This window comes from Pseudopipra pipra, chromosome 14, assembly GCF_036250125.1.
Source record: "Pseudopipra pipra isolate bDixPip1 chromosome 14, bDixPip1.hap1, whole genome shotgun sequence".
Lineage (NCBI taxonomy): Eukaryota > Metazoa > Chordata > Aves > Passeriformes > Pipridae > Pseudopipra > Pseudopipra pipra.
The window spans coordinates 4,540,290-4,561,168 of record NC_087562.1 but is presented as its reverse complement, the minus strand read 5'-3'; the positions used below and the strand labels follow the sequence as shown (position 1 = coordinate 4,561,168).

The 20,879-nt window shown below is 41.2% G+C and overlaps 1 protein-coding gene and 1 long non-coding RNA gene across 9 annotated transcripts in view; one reads left to right on the top strand and one right to left on the bottom strand.

Annotated features, from left to right (window-relative positions):
• LOC135421991 (uncharacterized) overlaps positions 1 to 20,879 on the top strand; it is a 377,077-nt gene that overhangs the window by 43,075 nt on the left and 313,123 nt on the right. For all 6 annotated transcript variants that reach the window (XR_010434268.1, XR_010434267.1, XR_010434270.1 and 3 more), the window contains exon 3: positions 10,113 to 10,247. This is a non-coding gene — a long non-coding RNA (uncharacterized LOC135421991). The remainder of the gene's footprint in view (positions 1 to 10,112; positions 10,248 to 20,879) is intronic.
• Positions 1 to 20,879, bottom strand: part of CDYL2 (chromodomain Y like 2) — a 58,564-nt gene that overhangs the window by 7,270 nt on the left and 30,415 nt on the right. For all 3 annotated transcript variants that reach the window (XM_064670929.1, XM_064670930.1, XM_064670931.1), the window contains exons 2-5: positions 19,822 to 20,416; positions 11,478 to 11,695; positions 4,811 to 4,983; positions 132 to 342 (exon numbers count right to left, since the gene is read on the bottom strand). In XM_064670929.1, the coding sequence (XP_064526999.1) occupies positions 132 to 342; positions 4,811 to 4,983; positions 11,478 to 11,695; positions 19,822 to 20,416 (1,197 nt within the window). The remainder of the gene's footprint in view (positions 1 to 131; positions 343 to 4,810; positions 4,984 to 11,477; positions 11,696 to 19,821; positions 20,417 to 20,879) is intronic.

The window sequence follows — 20,879 nt, the reverse complement described above, 5'->3', positions numbered from 1 at the left end:
TTTCCACAGATTTCATTTCCATTCACAACAATTAAGAGAAAACAGTGGTTTTCTGGTTTACTTTTCAAAGAGAGAAAGAAGAACAGGAGTTTATGAAAGGTTCTTCAGCAATTCGAGGTGGAAAACCTTACCAGTGCAACACCCAGAATTTGTGGGAATGTGTATGATGAGCAGCCAGCTGGAGTGAGTCGGATTGTTGCATATGGTGTCTGAAACCAAGCCTTCTCACTTGCCCAAACGATATCACAGAGTGGTAAAATAGAGGCTCCTAACCCAAGAGCAGGGCCGTTGATAGCAACCACAATTGGCTTCTTAAACTGAATAAAAGCTTTTACAAAATCCCTAAAATAAAAAAAAAAATAAAAGAGAGATCTTGAATTCAGAAGTTAACACTTAGATAAATACCCAAGTTTAAAGTACTTAATCTGAAAACAAATTAGAACCACAGATGAACACACTAAATGCCATGGCCCAGTTTTATGAGGTCACAATTGCAAGATACTTTCTAGTTTGCTATTTAATCTTTCTGAGTACCTGGGATTTGCATAGTTTGGTGTATGTTGTATATGAACTGATGAAGTGGACTGCCCTGACTGTTGTACTTTTTGCAGAAAGGTTTGGTTGGGTTTAGTTTTCCTTCTGGACCAGTAACTCAGGAGTTTGTACACATGACACTTCTTGGTTTGCTCCTCAGTGGCTGGTGGCTTGGCTTGCTCCACAGCTTTGGCTGATGGTGAAATGTGGAAGACAGGAAACTCACAGGTGGATTGCTGGATATTTATTGTTTTTTGAGAAGTTCTGTGTCAAAGGTTCCTGCAAGTGCCAGCAATGGACTGGGAGATCGTGAATGTTTATGGCACAGCAGCAGAAAGAACAAGAGGTGCAAAGAGGAGCCAGAGTAGAGAAATGCTTGAACAGGGAAGGGATTGGGCAAGTGATCTGTTGTGTCTTCATTGCAAATGTCTTCAGCAAAGCCATAACAAAGGAGATGCCTTTGCCTGCTCACACCAGTAAATGTGAAGGATGAGAAATAATGGGGAACTAAATGTCATTGGATTCATCTGGATGAACGAACTCGAATATGTTAAATTCTGTGCAATGAGGTAACTTTAAATAAGTTACCTACCAGCAACTGTGGAAAGGCATCTGTTGAATGGAACAACCTTTACAGCAATTAGGGAAAAGCATGAGTGTAATTGTGGGCAAATTATGGGCTCCAGCAGCTCAGTGCACAGCAGGTATATGGAGGCAAACGAGATGCTCAGTTACTTTGGAAAAGAGACCTGTATAAATCAAATTCCAGCCAAAAGAGGAGATTCTGTTCCTGCACTGGGTATTTATTAGATCCAGAGTGCATCTTTGCTGAGACATTTTAGGAAAGAACACTTTGTCAAATGTGCCCTTGGATGAGTTGCAGGTCTCCCACTGAGGTCAAAAGGAGCCAGAGTTCTGTACCTGAGAACAGGTGGGCTTTGCAGGCTGGAGAGCCCATGTGGGGACTGGGCTGAATTTTAAATGAGAACAAAGAGTCTGAGGTGACCCAGAGTTATATTTTCAATGAATCTGTTCTGGTTTTCAGGCTGTCTAGTAAGGAGTTAATTTTTGACCATGGAAAAATAGAGAATTGATTGATGCAGCTCTGTTCACACAGTGAGTAATAAACCAGGAGATCAGTGTCAAGACAAAGAGAGGGAAGCACGGAACATTGGTTTTGTCTGTTCAAGACCATTTCTTTCTAAAGGAGAGCAGGGATAAGGAGAGTTGTGGCTCATTTTTGTTGCAGAAACAATGCTGTTCCCTTATCTCATTATTTCTTCCGTTGTTTATGGTTGAGTAATGACTGTGGATCACTGCACCTCATTAATTCCAGAATTTTGAGAACCTCAGTAGTTAAGCAAGTAAGCCTTCCAAGCAGGACTGGGAACAGGGATGTGATGAATGACAGGTAAAAAGAAAGCACACTAAGGATAAATGGTGGCAGTAGATCTGAGGACCAAGTGGAGGCAGATAAAACCAGTGTTATGGAGAAAAGCAGGAATCATGGTGATAAATGGGACTGGAAGTGAATATGGAAAAGCAGTTAGGGATATGGAGAGGAAACAGATAATGGGGAGGAAGAACAAAGCAGAACATATTAATGTAGGGCAAGGGCTGAAGGAAAACTTCACATGAGTGAGCAAGGAAGGGAGGACCTGGAGATGGGGAGAGAGTGGAACAGGACACTGAGAAGGCACAAGGAGCGTCTGTCGTGAGGGAAGGGTGGGGAGCACAGAGGGGGTACAATGGGGGTATGGAACATGCCACTGACAGGATGGAGTGGAAGGCTGCAATACTGGGAGATTATGAGGGGAGCAAATGCCTGCATTTGGTCTAGAGAAGCTGCAGTGACAGCACCCCAGTGCTCTGTGTCTCTGTTTGGTACGTTACTTGTTCCAGTGAGTTGTCACTGTACCCTGAACCCGGCACGATTCCATGTTTCCAATCCATAAGTTCACTCTTGGAGTTTCTGGGCTACAAGATCCTTGTTTTAATTCAAAGCAGTCTTTGAAAAGGGTTTAAAATGGTAGATGTTCTTGCAGAGTAGAGTCAGAGGCTGAAAGACAGGAAAAAGTGTCACATGCAGAAGGCTTTCGGTTTTGCCAGAGGATATCCGGGAAGTTGACCATGGAATACGATTTGGGATGCTCAGACACATCTGTTCTTTGCAGGGCTCTGCTGCAGGTCAGGGCTCCTAAATACATCCAGGGCCATAAAGAAGCTGAGTGAGCAAAGTTGTCCTTGTGTGTTTTCCTCTGAGCACCCCCAGAACGTTGTGTCCCGGGTATCGGTGCCCAGCTGACGATGGGAGCTGGGAATGCCTTCCGGTGAGCCTGTTGATTCCCGGGCTCTGCAGGCCTGGCTGGCTGGCTTTTCCCTGCTCCAGGACACACGTGTGGATGTGGCAGCTCAGGCTGAGGGATGTGTGAGCAGTGCCTGGGAGGAGCTGCAGGGCCACACGTCTGTGGGCTGCGAACCCCGACGGCGGGGGGTGAGGACACGGGAGGAACGAATGGACCACTCCTGGGATGGGGATTTAAATTTCAGCTTGGGAACTTGGGATTGGTGTGTGAGAGCCACACTTTGGAGAGTGGAACCACGTGGTAATTGAGATTTCAGTTCCATTCTGACACAACTGTAACTCGCTGTAAAGCACTGGAGGCAGAGATCTCTTGGTGTGTTTCGGGACATCCAAACCACTGGCAAAGCCATGGCCATTTTTCTCTTCTCTTATTACACTGTATTTTCCATGAGTTGAGTCCTTTGTTCCCAGAAAGCACAGAGAGTGCTAAATGGAAAACGTAGGGCATTGTTTCCAGAAGTACAATAAAAATCTCTTTTCAGGGGGCCCGAAGCCGACATTCTTGCCGGGGAGCAGAACATTGTACCAGCATTTCAGGAGTGTCCTGGGAGTCCAAGAGTGGGAAAACTGAGGATCACAGCCTGGCTTATACTCATTTAAATGTTGAATTGATAAGTATACCTGTGTATTAGATGTGTGCAGAGAAATGTAAACATATATAACAATACCTAACTACACAGTGTTTACAAAAATAATATTTGTATCTTCTGGGAGACTCTTACGTGTGCCTGTGTTTTCAAACAAGAATTAGTGATTTTCTTCCTCACTTTTGGTTTTGTTCTGCATTGTTAAAACCCCCTCACTTTAAAAAATAAAATCAGGATGTGTTCTCCAAAGGGCTTCTCTTTTTTAAAGTATCACCACATAATATTCGAGCATATCTAGGGTCTTAAAAATACATCATAATTGATTAAATTTAAGAAGAACATTTAAAATTCTTTCAAAATAATTACTGCTTTGAGAATTTCAAAATACTTAAGCCAAGAATCCAAACTGATCTGCAGTAGTTGCAACCAAGATAACTGGTGGTTAATATGTTATTATTATGTTAATATATATATATATAACGTTATACAAATATATCCAAAATAGAGATCTGTTGTAAAACAAATTCTTTTATATTCCTTCGTAGAATTGCCACATAAAGTTTTAAAGTTCTCAAAAGAATATTGTAGGAAATGGGGATAAAAAAAGGGACCAAACCCTCTCCTGGTATGTGAAATACTATTGGCCTTAGTGGAATAACGTTGATTTATACTGGAAGATCTACCTTGTGGATAATGGAATATTTGGTGATGTGTGGTGCAGATTGATTTGCAGACTGCATGTCATAAACTCTGGGTTTCTATTAAGGTAATGTGATATATATGAGGAAAGTCACATTTTAGTTACAAAAATAAAACTACATTTACATATATATGAAGTAATTTAAATTTTAAGAAAAAGAGTGGAGACCCTTTTAATAAGGTTCTGAAATACAGTGGCAGACTGCTATTTCAACAGAGCATGAGTAAACCATGGATTCCCATTTGGACTGAAATTCATTTAAAATGATGAACATTAAAACAAGTAAAGTATCTGCCTTTCAGGAACCACTTTAGAACATTAAATGAGTCAATAGCAAATTTGGAAAAACAACAACAAAGTTGTATTTGAATTTGGAGAAATGATTGAAATATTAAATACAGAGAATTTGAATAAAATAAATCCCTATGGATATAAGCACTGGAATAAATGTGCTTTCTTTTCTAATAAGGAAAGGTCCAAGTTTCTTCTTACTAAACAAATTTGCAGGACTGTAATTAGAATGCAATCAACACTTCAATATACAACATTTTTGGACCTGATAAATATCTTTATAATCACACACTGCATTTCATAATTTAGAGATCATAGGTAAGCTTGGGTCACCTTATAGCTTCTGCAATCCTAGTGCTTTCCTTTCTTCTGTCATTGGATAACCTGCCAATTAAATATGAGTAATCTAGGCCACTACAGAAAACACTTCCCACTGCGCTGAGAAGTAAGAGTTTACTGTCATCAGCTGATGCATTGCACAATGCTCTCCGAACTTCCTTCATGATCTGTGGATAAAGAAAAGCAAACAATTCGACATGCATGCCGTGGCAATACCATCCCCCTACTTGTACAAACCTTATTGATTGTGAGAGACTTAAAAGCTTGGGCACTGTTAATGCTTACATCAATTATATATCATTTTAATAGACTCAGAGGGATAACCCTGAAAGTTTGCAAAGTATTTTCTGTTTGGCAGTTTGGCTTTGTTGGCGCTCAAAGAGTTTTTGGGACTTGGCTGTTCTTTGTTGGAGGGGAAATTCTAGCCTGCTTATGCTATTTGATTGCAATTTAATAACTTCAAATACCACTTTTTTCTTTTCACTGGGTACATTCAGTGGACATCACTGCATCCTCAGGAACATGGTTATCACAGCAATAGTCTGTCAGTCCCCTCAACACGTTGTCAGCAAAATCTAGAAACCCCTTTTCAGTTCTACGACTCCTTTGGTTTACGTGACTTCAATCAGAGCAAAGCAGGACAAGGGGACATCATATACATCAACATAACAAATATATTATTCATTTTTCTGTGGTCAGTGACACTGTTACAGTCTACAGAAGTTCAAGCAAAAAAGTCCCTTGAAAGAGACATTTTGACTCTGTTTTAGAACCGAATCAAGTTATTAATTGCACCATAAATCAAACCGAATCAAAATCTGTGTCGAATTGAGCTGCTGGTATTGTAGAAAAATGGCCTTTCACCTGAGCAGAGAATTGTTTTCTAATGGTTTTTAAAAGGAAATATTATTTCATCAACTCCTGGTGGGTTACTTCTTTGGTCCCAACTGAGTGTGGTTTGTGAGCTGGGACTCCCTTCAGCCCCCTCTTCTCTTCAGTGAGTTGCTCCTCACTGCCAGGGCCAAGATTTCATTGTGTGACACCTCCTCTGTTAATCACACCCATGTGTCAGAATATTTCCTACAGAGTGGGTCCTGTTGAGTCAAATTTTTCTCTTTTGCTGTTGCTGTAAATTTAGGTAAGAGAAAGCTAAATGTGGTTGGAGATCTAAATAGAGGTTCCATGCGAGAGAAAACCAAGATTTTTAGCCTGTGATGATTTCTGTTCACTCCTTTCTGTTTCCCAGGATTCTTCAGCTCTCTGAAGTACCTTGTTTAAGAAATGTCCCTAAACACCTTTGTTTTGTTGATGCCATTCTAGGTAGGCTTTTATTAGAAATCTCCTGGATTGTGCTGCTTTCCCTACGGGTTTGTGTAAAAATGAGTGTTACTGGGCCTGGGCCATGAGGGAGCAGCTGGTGAACTTTTAGATGCCTCACTTCTACAAGTGCACTTCAGAATGCCTGTAATAGCTAGTGTGTGACAGTGGGTGGAAGTGAAGTAATTAAAAGCAGCAGAATTTGGAAGTGTATTTGAAATTCTTCTGCAGGTACAAAAATGTCACCAGTGATTTTAGGAGCACTGTTCATTGTGAGAGTCTCAGCCCTCAGCTGGGAGAAACACAGCAACACTGCACAAAGAATGGGGAAACAAAGGGAAAAAACCCCCTAACACTTTAAAAGGTGGTAGATGTTAAAATAAAAAAGCTGATGTATTTTCATTTTCCTAGTTCCACATGAATGCAAGATTGCCCTCTTTATTTTAAAAGTTCTCCAAATCTAGGATGGATGTATAAATGATATCAGGGAATACCTGTCAGACATTCTCCCATACATTAAATACTGCCATGACACTCCATTCAGCAAATTTCTTTGCTGTTGCCCTTCCTCCAGTGGTATTTGCATGTGTGCTCCCCCTCCACACACATCATTAATTACCATTACAAACCTGCCTCTTTTTTCTCTCACCTCTCACTGATTTGGGTGGCTAAAGCCATCTAAAAGCCATCCAAACTTTGGAGCAGAGCTTAACCCACAGTGGCAGAAGTATGCTGGTTTTTCAGTGTTATGGAGTGAGTGACATTCAAAGTCCATTAGTGGGAATCCATTTCTCAGATATGGTTGAAAATGGGAAGGCTTTGGGCAGTAGTTTGGAGCAGGAGGGGAAATTTAGTTCCACTGCTCCACTGGTTTGTAGCAGAAGAAACCAGGATCCCATTATTGTATCGGTATTTCAGGCTCCAAAAAGTATGTTTTTTTATAAAAAGCTGTAAGTTTATCATTAACTTTATCATGCTGAGGTGCTGGGAGGCTCAGTGGCATCCAGCAGTGCCAGCCAAGTCAGTTCTCACTCATGGTCCATGCCATGATTCCTTTGGTTGTGCCAAAATTCCCTGGTCACCTTGTCCCTCAGCCTGGGTCCAGCAGCACCACAGCTTTCCTCAGGGATTCTCTGCTGGGAGTATTTCCCTACAGATGTTTCTATGATTACACAAAAGCTACTAACAATAAAATAACAATAAAAAAAGCTCATTTGTCTGCAGGGTTGCAGAACTGGGTATTAAACTGCAGTATTGTAAAGTAAATATCATTTTAGTCCAGAACTGCTCTCTACAAATTTTTTTTATGCACAAATTTCTGTTTAATGCAGTGGTGGATTCATTGTCAAATACAGAGATACAATGTGTCTTTAGTTACAGTTCTTTGTCAGATTCCATACTTTTTTCTCTCTTCCATAGTCCTTAAACCTTTCTCCATTTTGGTATAACTGTTGCATTTGTCCAATTAAATTTTATTTTCTCTAGTGGACCAGATCTAATACTACTATTTCCAGAGCTCCTTAGCAGTATTCTCCAGTCCCATGCTTTTATTAATTAGCTTTTTTATGGTCTTTTAGGTAATTTTCAGTTCTGGGGACAGTATTTCTATTTGAATGCATTTGATGAAAATTTCTGAGGAAGTATTTACAGAGCATTATGGGCCAGTTATTTAGGTTATGATAATTGGATGGATTATAAATTTAGACCAGGCCTAGTGCTTCACTTACTGTTTTATTGAAACCCAAATATATAATAAAATTATCACCTTCTCAGCAGTTGCTTATATTTTTAATCCTGTCAAGAAAATAAACTGCTTAGTTCTTGAACAGGACACCTTATATTGCAAAATAAACATAAAATGGTTAAAAACTTCATTAAACTTCTAAGAGCTTATTTTAATGCCTTTCACTGGTCGTAGGAAATTTCAAAAGGCATTTGGTGCCCTTTGCTTACATTGGGAAAATCAAAGAGCTGGGAATTTATCACTGTAATTACACAAAGTATCTTGAACAGAAGTCTCTTGTTCACATAAACAGGAGTTATTAGTTGAAAAAGTTAACTTCTCTGAACCTCTAAGGACTCACTGTGATATTCTTTAAGGTAAATACTCTGTAAATATTACAGTAAACCCAAGTTTTAAAGCCATTCAGTTGTTTTTAGAGCCTCCTACACTTGTGCCTTTTTACATAAATACACTTTGTGTTACTGACTGTGCAGGTTCCCAGTCCTTTCTCTTTGGTACCTCAGGGACTTGGGCACCTCTAAAGCTGCAGGGCCCAAACCCACAATTTGTTCTTGTGAGCCAGAAAACCACAGATAACAATAAACCTGTACCTGCCTCTTTTATTTATTATTTTCCAGTAAGGAAAAAGTGAGGGCAAAGCAGTGCTCCAAAATACACCTGGTACAGCTTCAAACTCTTGAATTCCCATGGCTGGAAATGTGAAACCTGCTTCTTGTGTCTGAGAAGGTACTTGAGGTAGTTCTGTCAGTCTGCAATGGCAACACTGCCTGTTTAGGGAATGTTTGGCTTTGAATTCAGGGGAATATTAACTCCCAGCTCTGTTAATGGTGTTAAATAAAACCAGCAGATGGGTCCGTTTAGTCTGAAACAGAATTTGGGTCCTTGAGATGTGCTGAGTTAAAACAGCAGCAGCAGCATTGGAGAACAAACATCAGAAGCACCAGAAGACCCAGGAGAGAAAATGCCCTCATGGAATTTATAATGATGAGACATTTCACATATGTATTTTAAAAATGAATTTCAAAATGAATTTTAAAAGTAGAAAGTCTAAGCTACTGAAATAAAAACAAGCTGTGGCGTTTCATGACACTGCCTTGGAAGTTTTATAAGGTCTTGTAAAAAAATAAGAAAGAATTTCTATAGTGCCCTGAACATTTTTGGTAGAAAAAACTCAATTACTAGAGTGGCACTGAGCCAACTTCAATCAGTGCAAAAGCTGCTGGAAGGAGCACTGGCACATTTCATGTTAAAATCACCTGCACAAATGGGGTTACCAAAAACATGGGATGAAGGGATTCAGGTAGACTTTTCTAGGCTTTCATTTTTCTTTTTCCTTTTTTTTTTTTTTTTTAAATATAAATAAGTTCTTTGTTATTTTAATTAAATTGGCATAAATAGCAAAGGCCAATGGTTGAACACAACTATTAAACTTCACCTGAAGATTATGATAAAGCACAAGGGCTGGTGAGGAGTGAGAGGGATTTTGTATCAGCTTAATTTTGAAATGATTGTTTGCAGTGCACACCTTTTCTTTTTTTCTTAGCATAGATAAGAATAACCAGAGCACTGTTTAACCACATCAAGTAGAGCTGCTCTGAGTAAATAATTCATTTACTATTTGGCAAACATAATTTACTGACTGTCTAAGAAAGCTGGAAGTTTGCATTTCTTTACCCAAAATGAGACACACTTTCTTCATTTTGTAGGAATTGTGTGTTTGCACTTTTTATTCACTGGTGAGAAAAGGCATCAAACCCGAAAATGTTCTCAGCCTCCCTAAAACACTCTGTCAGTTTGTCCCACCTGTGGCTGTGGGTGACAAACTGCAGGGACAAGGCATCAACATATTCCTGCTTTCAGTTCCTTGGGTTTTTGCTGTAGTTGCCAGCCAGGCTCTGGAGTTGCCAGTGCTGGAGCTGCTGGATTTTGGGGTGTGAATGATCCCAGGCAGCAGCCTGGACTGAGGCCAAAGGAGCCTTTTCATGTTTGGAGCCACGAGCCTTCCGAGGGCAAGAGCCTGGGATTGCTCTGGGCCTGGATGGGGTTTAAACAGGCAATCTCCATGTGGAGAACTCCTTGATTAATTCCTGCCCATCCAGCTCCTGGCCAGTAATGTAGTTCCCTAAAATGCATTTCTTGGTTTTCAAGTGAGCTTCAGTAAAGGGTCTAGAAATAGTCCATGCTGTGATGCAGGGACAGGACTATTACATGCTTATCATTTATTCTTCCACACAGGTGAGCTCCCAGCATATTGAAAACTTTCAAAGGATGAAATGGATTGGTTTGGCAGATCTGAAGAGTCTGAATTAATCCCCTGGTTAGAGCATTTGAGCACTGCTGATGTGGAACAGCACAGCCAGCAACGTAAAGGTATGTCTGGTCAGCCTGAACACAGCCCTTGATTTCATACTTTTTCAGGCCCTGCAGTGTCAATTAGTGGTAATTAAGACAGGGATGGAATGATGGATTTGATGCCATCTAATGCATTTTAAGGAATTAGTATTAAAAGCAAGTGTTTGGTGTTCTGTGACAATGACCAAGATAGTCCTTCTAAATATTACTTAGTTTAAGAACTAGGAGTGATAAATGTATGTACCATCAGTTTGAACTATTTAATATCATTCAGTGTATTACTGAATGATACTAAATAGTTAAATAAATGAATGTCCATTTGGATGTGTGCCTTTGGGAAGGTCAGTCAAATTCAGGACCCATCAGTTTCTGACTGAATAAAATGATTCCTCAGAGCTACAAACTGCTCTTCCCTCAGGTGCTCAAACTGATACCTCCTTACTCATTACTGCCCATGGGGAACAGGACTCAGGCATGTTCCCTTCTCTCCAGGACATACATCCTGACACAGGCATTTAGGGACACCCCTTTCTTCTGCCATGGGGATATGGCACACCAGGGCACCATGGCTCACTCCTCTGGGATCACAGGGAATGACAGGAAAAGCTGCTCAGCCCTTCCAGTGATCCAGGTGTGTACTGGGAGAGTACAATCTACGAGTCTGAGTCTGACCTTAAGTGTATACTGTTTGGAAGAAGGGAATTCTTTAATATCTTTTATATGTTGTAAGACTTTATGCAGTTCAGCTGAGGACTGAGCCCCCAGTTGGTTAAGATTCCATCCATAAGGACTCCTACAGCAATTCAGAGAAAAAGTAATTAGGGATCAAGGCAGAATTTAGAACGACTGTCTCAGGATATGGCCTGAAATTCTCTGTATGCAACAACTGGAGCACTATTTCAATTAGTGAAATGGAAAAGACCAGATTTCTCCTAAGGATAGGAAATATCAGTAATTTCAACATGTGAAAAGTTGCTTCACACAACTCCACGCTGGAGATACTGATTCTGCCATTCTTTACTTTTAATTTTCATTTTCTGACATGTGAATTAAAATTTAATTTCCATTGCATTCTTTGTAAGAGGAATCCCAAGTGTGACAAGCGTAGATATGTCTGAACTCTGCATTTGTTTTTCTAAGATCATCAATTAGGGAAGAAAGTACCTAAAATCGAGTTCAAGTGCAGTGTTTCCAAGATAACCCACACTTTAGGGTGGCTTTCTCTGGCTTTTAGGGCTGCACACTTACCTCTGGGGTCAGTGCATTGTTCTCTGAAGTCTGACTTGACAGCAAAATATGTGTGAAACCCTCTTCTTTTCGGACCACAATGTCCCTGAACCGGCAGTTACTTTCGTTTTGTCTCACGCTGTATCTCAGTCTCTTATCGAAGACATAATCCTTCTCCCCATCTAGTTTCCTTTTCACAGTGCTGTGCAGATTCAAGCTTCCATTGGCCAGAGAAGAACCTTTCAGATGGAAAGAATCGAAGCATAATTACCTCTATACCATCAAAGAACCGGAGTGCTACTCCACTAGCTTCAACAAAAAGAAATGAACAGAAGATAGTAATATAAATATAAAATAAATAAAAATGTGTCTGGCTAGTCAAATGTGGCCTCAAGCCATTCCTCTTATTCTGCATTCCAACATGCAGAACTTTTTGTTGTCTGATCAGAACACCTCTGGATCCACTGAACTGTAGCACCCAGGACTGGTACTTTGTAGTGGGATTCAGATCTGCTTTGAACCGGAAAGCAACCGTATCACAGTCCTTCATATGAACTTGGGGTGATCCCTGAATTTATTGGAAGATTCTATTTCAGCTTTGGAAACTTGACATGAGAGGTTTAGTCCAAATCCCATCTTCCAAAGATAGATTTTCTTCCCTTTCTGCTGACCAGTGGTTAGCAGTCTCAGATGACCCCTGAGCACACCCTTGTTGCACATCTCTGTGCGACACTAAATTTGGGGAGCTCTTCCCAAACTGACACAACCAACATTCTCTTCCAGTTATCCCTGTGGCTGGCACTGCAAGTAGCACTTAGCCACCCTTTTGGCTCTGAATCCAAGCCTCTGCTCCTTACATTTTACAGTAACAATAATTAATGACTTCTGCCTAACGAGTACGATATTAATAGTGGACTTTGTACACAGCAAATGCTAATGCTGATGCCATCAGTATCCTGCAGCAGGAAAAAAGAGAACAGTGAGAAGAAAGATATAATTCCTGCTTAAAAACAAGTGAGAGTAACAGTAAATCAATATTAAAAGAGAGTTTATTCTGACTTACACAGGGAACTGCAAACCATTCCTGTGCTGATGTTTCCAGTCCCTCTGTAACAGGCAATAGAGGACAACTGGTCACAGTGCTGGGACAGGGTGCTGAAAGAGCTTTACAGGATTTGTATGCAATAATCCTTTTCTAATTACAGATGTTTCACACTATTGCCATTAAAAATAAAGCAGAGACAGGTTGGTGAGGGACAGAGATTAAAATCACTGTTTTTTGTTTAAATAGACACCAGCCCACAATACTCCATTTTTAAGAAAGGCCAAGAGAGAGCTGAATGAAAACACCTTTGTTTGTTCTGTTCTTTACTCCTGCCAAAAGGTGACCTGTTCCAGCTTCTGGTTTCAAAGAGCCAAGAACTTTTAAAGGGCAGATGACATGAATATTAGAACAGATTTAGATTTTATAGTTTAAATGTCTGCCATCCAGTTAAAAATGCTCTGTTGGAATAGAACTGAGCAGTGAATTTGTGACAGATGACTCTAAACCGAAATCACTTCCCCTCATTTTGGCTTAGCCATGTTTGAGGTTGATGCTCATGCAGGTGACTGATCTGTGTGACTTTTGGCCCAAAGTCTGTTAGTTCAGCCAACCATAAAACTCTTTTTTTGTTGTTAAATTAAGAGACACTTTCTAAAGCTTTTCCTCTATTATACTGAACAGGGCATTTACCTGGTGCAATGCAAACATTGCCAAATTACTTTAGATCATCACTTTAAAAAATCATTTGGAACCAGAAGAGTCTGAAATTTGTTTTCTTGACAAAAAGTATCTACAAGTGTAGAAATCACCATGTGCTTGAGCTTTAAAAATTATGACTAACTTCCTATGGTCTGTTTCTTCTTTTTCATAAGGTTTTGCTACTGCATCTATTTTGACATCATATACAAAGGTGTATAAAATATATATATTGTATATATATACATGATCATGTATTCTTACAAACAAAAATCAACTTGCAGAATTACTAATGGAGTACCAGTGTCATTGGGAATAATATACTGAAACTAATTAATTCTTTGACTGAGGCAAGCTATTAAATACTGCATTTTTATCTATTCAATCCTTACCATGTTGCTTGACCCTGCAACTAGCTACTAAGATGTGATGATTTAAATCTCCCCAAAAAGTGTAGAGAACTTATAAAATCAGAGGCACAAATGCCCATTGAATGGAAGGTGTGTCAGACTAACTATACTGATTATCTCTCTAGTGTGGAAGATTATGCCACATCTATTTTAAATACAGATGGTAAGAGAATAGTAGAAGATTAATTCACACACATAATCCAGCTCAACAAAAAGCCTCACAGTAATTATTTTAATATTTTGTTTTATTCTTCTTTATGTATTTTGTTTGTCAATGAATATCTTATCATGATATTTTAACTATCTGCATGCCAGATAGTTAAAAGAAATCTAACCAGAGGAGAGATCTGAATTAAATATGAGAGAAACATAAATGGAAAACTGTCATTTCTTAGAGTGGATGATTAACAGAACAATATATAGTGAGCAAATTGTTGTTTCTGTGTCTACAGTGCAACTTTGTAATCTTGTTTAATCTGATAAACTGGGGACAATGATCAGCACAATCTAAAGACAACCAAGGAAGCTTTGGGTACTCAAAGTGTGGTTTACTGGCTTAGTAGTGAGTATTTGATGCTCAGTCTAAGTACAAAAAGAAAACAGACTGGGAGAAAATATTCCTTCCTTTAGTCAGAGTTTAATCTAATTATTACCTCGTAATCAGCAGTAGAACTTGTGGAATACCCAAACCAACACTGATATTTATAAGAAGTTTCAATATTCTTTTAAGGGAACCTAAGACATTCCCAGACCTCTGGTGGGTGCAGTAATCCTTCTCCAAGAATGGCAGTAAAGGATGCTATTTAAGGAGAAAATGCAAGCTTGGGCACTTTCTGCAGTCCATTCCCATAGCATCATCCTTAAGTGATGTACAGGGACATGAGAGGCTTCATCCTTCCTGTTTCTTCAGTATTTGCTTGTGGACCTTTTCATGTGTTTCTCTAATCCCCTTTGAGCTCTCTGGCTCCACAGCTTCCTGTGGTATGAGTTTGAGAAGTTGTGTAGCCACTACACAGAGAAGAATTTGCTTTCATCTCTGCTTTTATCTGATGTTCCACCAGCTCCAGCGAGTGGTCCCTCGCTCTGCTGTCGAGGGATTTCCCGAGCAGCAGTTCTGCATTTACTGGATCTGAGGCCTTGATGGTTTGGAAACTTTGATCGTGCTCCCGCTCCGCTGCCCCTCTCCTGACTGAAGGCTCTTTTATTCCTGCAATCCTCTTCATTTTAGCTGCCCATCCCTGCATCTTCCACAGTGCTCCACCACTGCCAAAGGCTCTGAGCCTGGGGCTCCATTACACCAGGCAATGCTGCAAACACATCAGAAATTTACAGTCTAAAAAGTCTACAAAGAGTGGGAGAGGAAAGAGAGAAAAGGTCACAATGATCCTCGGGGCTTTAGGGGACCTGGGACTCCACCCCCCCTTCACTGCTCCTGCCCATGAGGAGAGGACACCTCAAGCTGCTGTGTCCTCTCTGTTTTCCTCTAATATTTTCAGAGACTTCTTTTCTGAGTGTTCCATCCCAGCCAGTTTGAGGTGCAGTCTCTGTGCCACCACCCCACACAGCAGCTGGCCTGCTGATCTGCCCCAGCTGAAAACTCCCCCTGCAAAACTGGGGTTAATTTTCAACCAGATCAGGTTCATCTTGGAGCCCCAAAAGGGCTACAACTGGTGCAGAGGGAGGGATGGGAATAACAGTCAGGATGCCACGGGAAGGAGAGCTGGACTGTTGTTTTATCAGCACCACACTTTTGTGCTCAGTGGAAGAGGATGATGGCTTTAATTTTTCCAGGTGAAATAAACCACTCTCCCTGGAAAAGCAGCTTGGCATTCCTCAGCCTTCCCAAGAGCCTTTCTCTGTCTCTTTTCTGTCTTTCTTGTGGGTAATGGTTAATACTGTACATACTTAAAAGCTGTGTTCTGTTGATAATTTACTAATAATTTCAGACTTCTCCAGCTAAAGGAGCATCTGTAAGATATCTAAAAGCAATGAGTTTTCATCCAAACGGAGAGAGCAAGAATGTTTGCTTGTCTTTTACTGCCAGTATTCTTTCAGAATAAATAAAACAGAGTAAGTTAAAAAAACAAGAGGAAGCAGTGACTAAGTCACAGAGAGTATTTAAATGAAGGGCACAAAGATTTTTTGTAATGGAGAAAAACAGTGGTTAGTGATACATGACAGGCAAAAATTCTTCAGCAGATGGTACAGAAATAGAGCAATGTAGAAAAAGGAAAGAGAAAATTAAAAGGGGATGTTTTTTGATGCTGTCAAGAAACTTGACAAAACAATCACTCTCAATTACAATATCTGGAGAGAAACAGAAAAGTGATAACAGAAGACAACAAATATCATCAGAAAGAACAGTATTGTTAGCTCCTGGGAGCATCAGTGGATGCTTCAACATTTTCCAATTTGTAGACCATTAAATAACTGTCAGTAAAGATGACTCTGCTCTCCTTATGGCAGGATGTGTAGAAGGCAGGAGACAGGTCTGGGTAAGAAAGATCCCAACTTCAGGAAGGTTCCAGGCCTGCACTGGGGGCATCAATCCTTTTGTGCACACACCTGTAGGGACACAGTCACCCTTCTGGGGCAAGGAGCTGCCTGCTGGGAATTCTGTCTATAGGGTAAAGAGGAACCACTTGTAGCCAAGTGGATGTACACACAAGACTAAGCAGTCTGGTGGAAGCTCATTCAAGGAGTCACCAAAAGAGGGTTTTCAAATAGCTGTTATTTGTTTCAACACAACTGGCAGGGCCAGACAGACAACACAGCCATTATTTGATTACTTCTAGATTAGAAATTACTATCTATATTGCCTGGTTCAATACACTGGTGGTTAAACATTATTATTATTATAACTGGTTCGAGTTGGTGGATTTTGGAGACCTTCAACCATAAGCCCACACTGGCAGCAGAGCTGGGCCCACAGCTGGGCTTTCAAATTGTGGGGAATTCCTGAGTTTTCCAAGACAAACCTAAAATTTCTATACATGTTTTCTGTGCAGTGTTACAGTTTGCTGTGAAATGAGCCTGACACTCATTTGGTTTCCATACAGGCAGTCTCAAAGCTGACACAAATGTCTGCTTCATCCGATTCTGAGCGGGGCTGCCCGGCAGCCACAGCTTCTGGGAGCCAAACCAGGTCCTCCAGGCTCCCTCTTTGTTCCACATCTAGTGCCTGGGAGCCCTGTGAGTGTGGATGGAGCATGCCAGGCTTTCAACTTCCAGACTCTGTGGCAGACTGCCTGAAACCTCTGGCAGAGCTGGCTGCCTCCAGGCTCAACGTGGGAGTCCTGCCAAGCAGGCTGCCACACTGCTCCCGCTCCCGAGGGACACGGCCCTGGGACCTTGGCTCAGATCTGGAGAAAGTTTTGAAACCCAAGATGTTTGGAACAAAATTTCTGTTGTTCAACAAATTGGCATTTTTTTCTCTGAGGCTTTTTTCATTTGTGATTTGTAAAATTTCAGCCCAGCGTTGGTGTGGCATTAACCCCAATGAAAGGGAGTCTGTGATAACGATGGGACACGAGGCAGAATCACAGTGGCACCTTCCACGGGAGTGGGAATGCTCAGGGAGTAAGGAAATTGTTGCCCTTGGTGAAGAGCAGTGCAAGTTTCTTCCACTTGACATTTCAAATGATACAAACCCCTGTATCAGGAAATGTGGCTTCTCTCAACCTTGTAGGGCAGTATTAGGAAAAAAGCTGGTAATTTGATTTTGACCCTTCTTCCCCAGTTTCTGCCTGCTCTGACTTTGGCAGTCTCCTCTCCCCTCTGGAGTTTTCCCTGCTCTGCCTGTGCTGGGATCACACAGCAGGACTGAGGATTTCTGACCTTGCCAGTGCTGCTGAGTGTGGGCTTTTCAGGGGAAAACCAGGCAGAGATTTAAAGAATCTCTTACATTTGCCTACAGAACACAAGTGCTGGATTTGGAGAATGCAAAAAGCATCCCAAAGAAATGTCTGAAAGGAGCTGCAGACATCAGCTGCTGGGCCAGGAGCCCTCTGTACCCAGCAGAACACCTGGCTGCTCAGGCAAAGCAGCTTTCCACTGCAGTAGAGCTCTCTGACAGGGATTATTCAATCAGGGCTGGTGGGGGCCATTCCTTAGCTCTTGTGGGGACAAAGGCTCGTGTGACCTTACAGGTCATTGTGACTCTTTAGTTCTTCAGGAAAAAAAACAACATTCTAAAATACGGAAGGAGTGAATTTTAAAGATGCATTTTGCATCAGAACTTCTCCATGGATAACATAAACCAAATGATTAAAAAAAACTTCATTAGAAACAGTAAGAAAACCAAGGAAAACAACTTTATACACATCTGTAATTAGATATGCAAGTCATCTCAGAGAAGCAGTAACTTGTTAAGCTGTCTAACATGAGCTCAAACTCCACACAATACAAAAGCCAAGATACACTTTTAAGTGCTTCAACTTTATATTTCACTGACATCACCAGGGGTGTTTATGCATTTAAAGCTGACCACACATTTTGCTGGTTTGGGAGTCTTTTGACAGCATAGTTGATGCCTGGATTGAAAGATCCCAGCAGCTACTGGATATAGCCAGTAAGACTAGGCAAGGTCAGTTCTACTTCCCAAATCAAGGAGCATTTGCCAGGTTGCCAGTAGGGTGGAAAATGGGGAGATATAATTTATGTTGACTTCTGGAAAGTTTTTGGCAGGGCAATTCCCAAGAAGCTTTTAAGGAAATGAGTGCTATCATGGGCTGTAGAGAGTGGCTAATAAAAATAAATAATTGGAACAAATGGTTACTTTTCCTCTTGTCAAGTGATTAGTAGTTGGCTGTCCCATGGATGTGCAGGAGGATTAGTTTATTTAATGTGTGTATTAATGAATTGGGAAGAGAAGTATGAAAGGAAAATTTGAAGGCAATACAGAATAAGTAGAGTGAAAACTAGGAAAGATTTTGAAGAGCTTCACTGAGTCATAAGAAAAAGGTGAACTGGCAACAGTAAAGCAGATTAAATGCATAATGAAAGGGATCATACATATAGCTGTGTTCTAAATTAACTGTAACAAGCAAGTTAAAAAAACCCCAAGAGCAACTGTGGATCACTCAATGAAAACCTTTATGCAGTGTGGAGCAGCAGAAAAAATAATTCTCCAAAGGTTCCATCGTCACTGTATCAGTAAGCAGTAGGAAATCATTTGGAACAGCTCCTGCTGTTTTTAAAAGGTATTAAAAAAAACCCCACACACCGAAGGCACGAGAGGATACTCAAAACTACCAGGAATCTGGAAAGACTTCCAGGTAGGAAGGAGGAAAAGGCCAGGGCTGCCAACTGATTGATGGGGTGTCCTCCACTCTGTCCCTTCAGAGAAGGACAAGAGGCTATTCAATGAAAGTAAAGGTCAAAAAAAACCCCAACAAGACCCCAAACACCAAAATCTGATCAAATAAAACGTGCATCTCATTGTTAACTCATGGAAATTACTGTCACAAAACACCACTGAGGCTTTAAATTTGGTGGGATTAAAAAGAAACAAACCAAAAAGATTGGACACATAGAGATAATGAGAAGCGACTTCATTTGCATTAAGCTGAGTAGTATTTATAGAGAACATAAACCTTATTCTTTGAGAGCTAAGCCAGTCAGTTACTATGAGGATTAGAAAGAAATTCCTCCCATTTCTTCTGCTTCACTTCAAGGCTGTTTGTACCTTCCAGTAAAGTCTGTCTTGAGACTTCTGGTGTGCCCAGTCACTGCCAGAGACAAGGACCTGGCTGCTCTGAGGACTCCTGAATATGACCAGCAGTAATACTGAGAACTTGGATCTTACTCAGCCATACTTACCAGGACACTTTAGCCAGAGTGGTATTAACTCTGTTTCTAAAACAAATTCTGATTTTTGAGCACACCTCAGGAATTATTTGGTACTTGGTGATACACAAACCCCAAGCTGCAGCCTTATACATCCCTCCCTTGTCATTCCTGCTCCATGCCCTGTCCTCATTTCCCCACAGGGATTTACACTGCAAATGGAGCCCACACTGCTTCGTGTCACTCCGTGGGAGAAGGAAAGGGAGAAGCCAGCTGATAAAAAACATGTCTAACACACAGGGAAAGAGTGTGGAGCTTGTTTGTGTGCTTCTCACCATATCCCCTGTATGCCAACAGTGTTTCCACCAGTGGGCTCTGCTGGCATGAGCACCCCCTCCCCCAGAGCCGAGCGGTGTGGATCACATACCAATTCCATTCACCACGGGGGGGTCGGGCCCGACTTCCAGCACGCTGGGCAAATTCGGGTCTCCTTCGTGATCGTTTAAATCCGCGTTCTGCTGCTGGGAGCCATTCCCAAAATGTCTAGAATCCTTCTCGTGGCTGCCATCTCCATTCTGCAGCCCATTGTGTGGCTTTTTCAGCGGCATGATCTGCAACCCGCTGGGGGTAGTTCGGTAAGTCACGGTTTTAGCAGCCCTGTCATTGGCAGAGCCCGGCTTTGCTGCGTATCCTCGTTTCTGTTTTTGATGGGATGGATTAATTCTCTTCCTTTTGTGTGTTGATCCTTTAGACTTGCCAGATTCAGAAGGTCTGTGGGATATTTTCTCGACAGACGACCCTCGGCTCTCCCGCAGCAGTTTGGCCGTGCTGGGCTGTTTCCCGTGCCTGGATCTTTTTTCTCTGGTCACGTGGAGTCTGTTGAACTCATCAATAAACTCCTCACAATGCAGTAGATGATGTTCAGGTTCCCAGGTGTCTTCATTGCTTCCATAACCTTTCCACCTGATGAGATATTCCCATTTGCCCTTCTTGTTCTTCCTTTTGTCTACAATCCTCTCGACCTAATGGAAAAAACCAAAAATATATTAAAAAGAATTCCCTTGAGCAGAGCTGACAGTACAGGAGAGGAATCAGAGCCCCAGTGGTATTTGGACAGCAAAGCCACTGCCCCTTCTGAAAACATCAGGAGAGACATAAACACCTGCTCAAATCTGATCTGGGCCCTTCAACAGCCCCAGTGTGAAGAAACAAGAGAGAGTCTGAGATCATTAATGAAGGCACAATTTCTTTGAAAATCTGGTTGGAAAATGAGACAATTACTGTTACATTCCTCACCTACCTCCTGCTTGAAAGAGCTAAATAAAGCATCTTTTGGTGCATTGTTAGTGATTCTCCTGAATCCACACATGCATTATGTCCCTGTAAACTTCCTCGGTCTTCTTTGTGTCTTGGAACTACCTTGAACAGAGAATTGATTACAGTATTTTACAGCAAAGATCTTATTTGCAATACTGTACATCCACT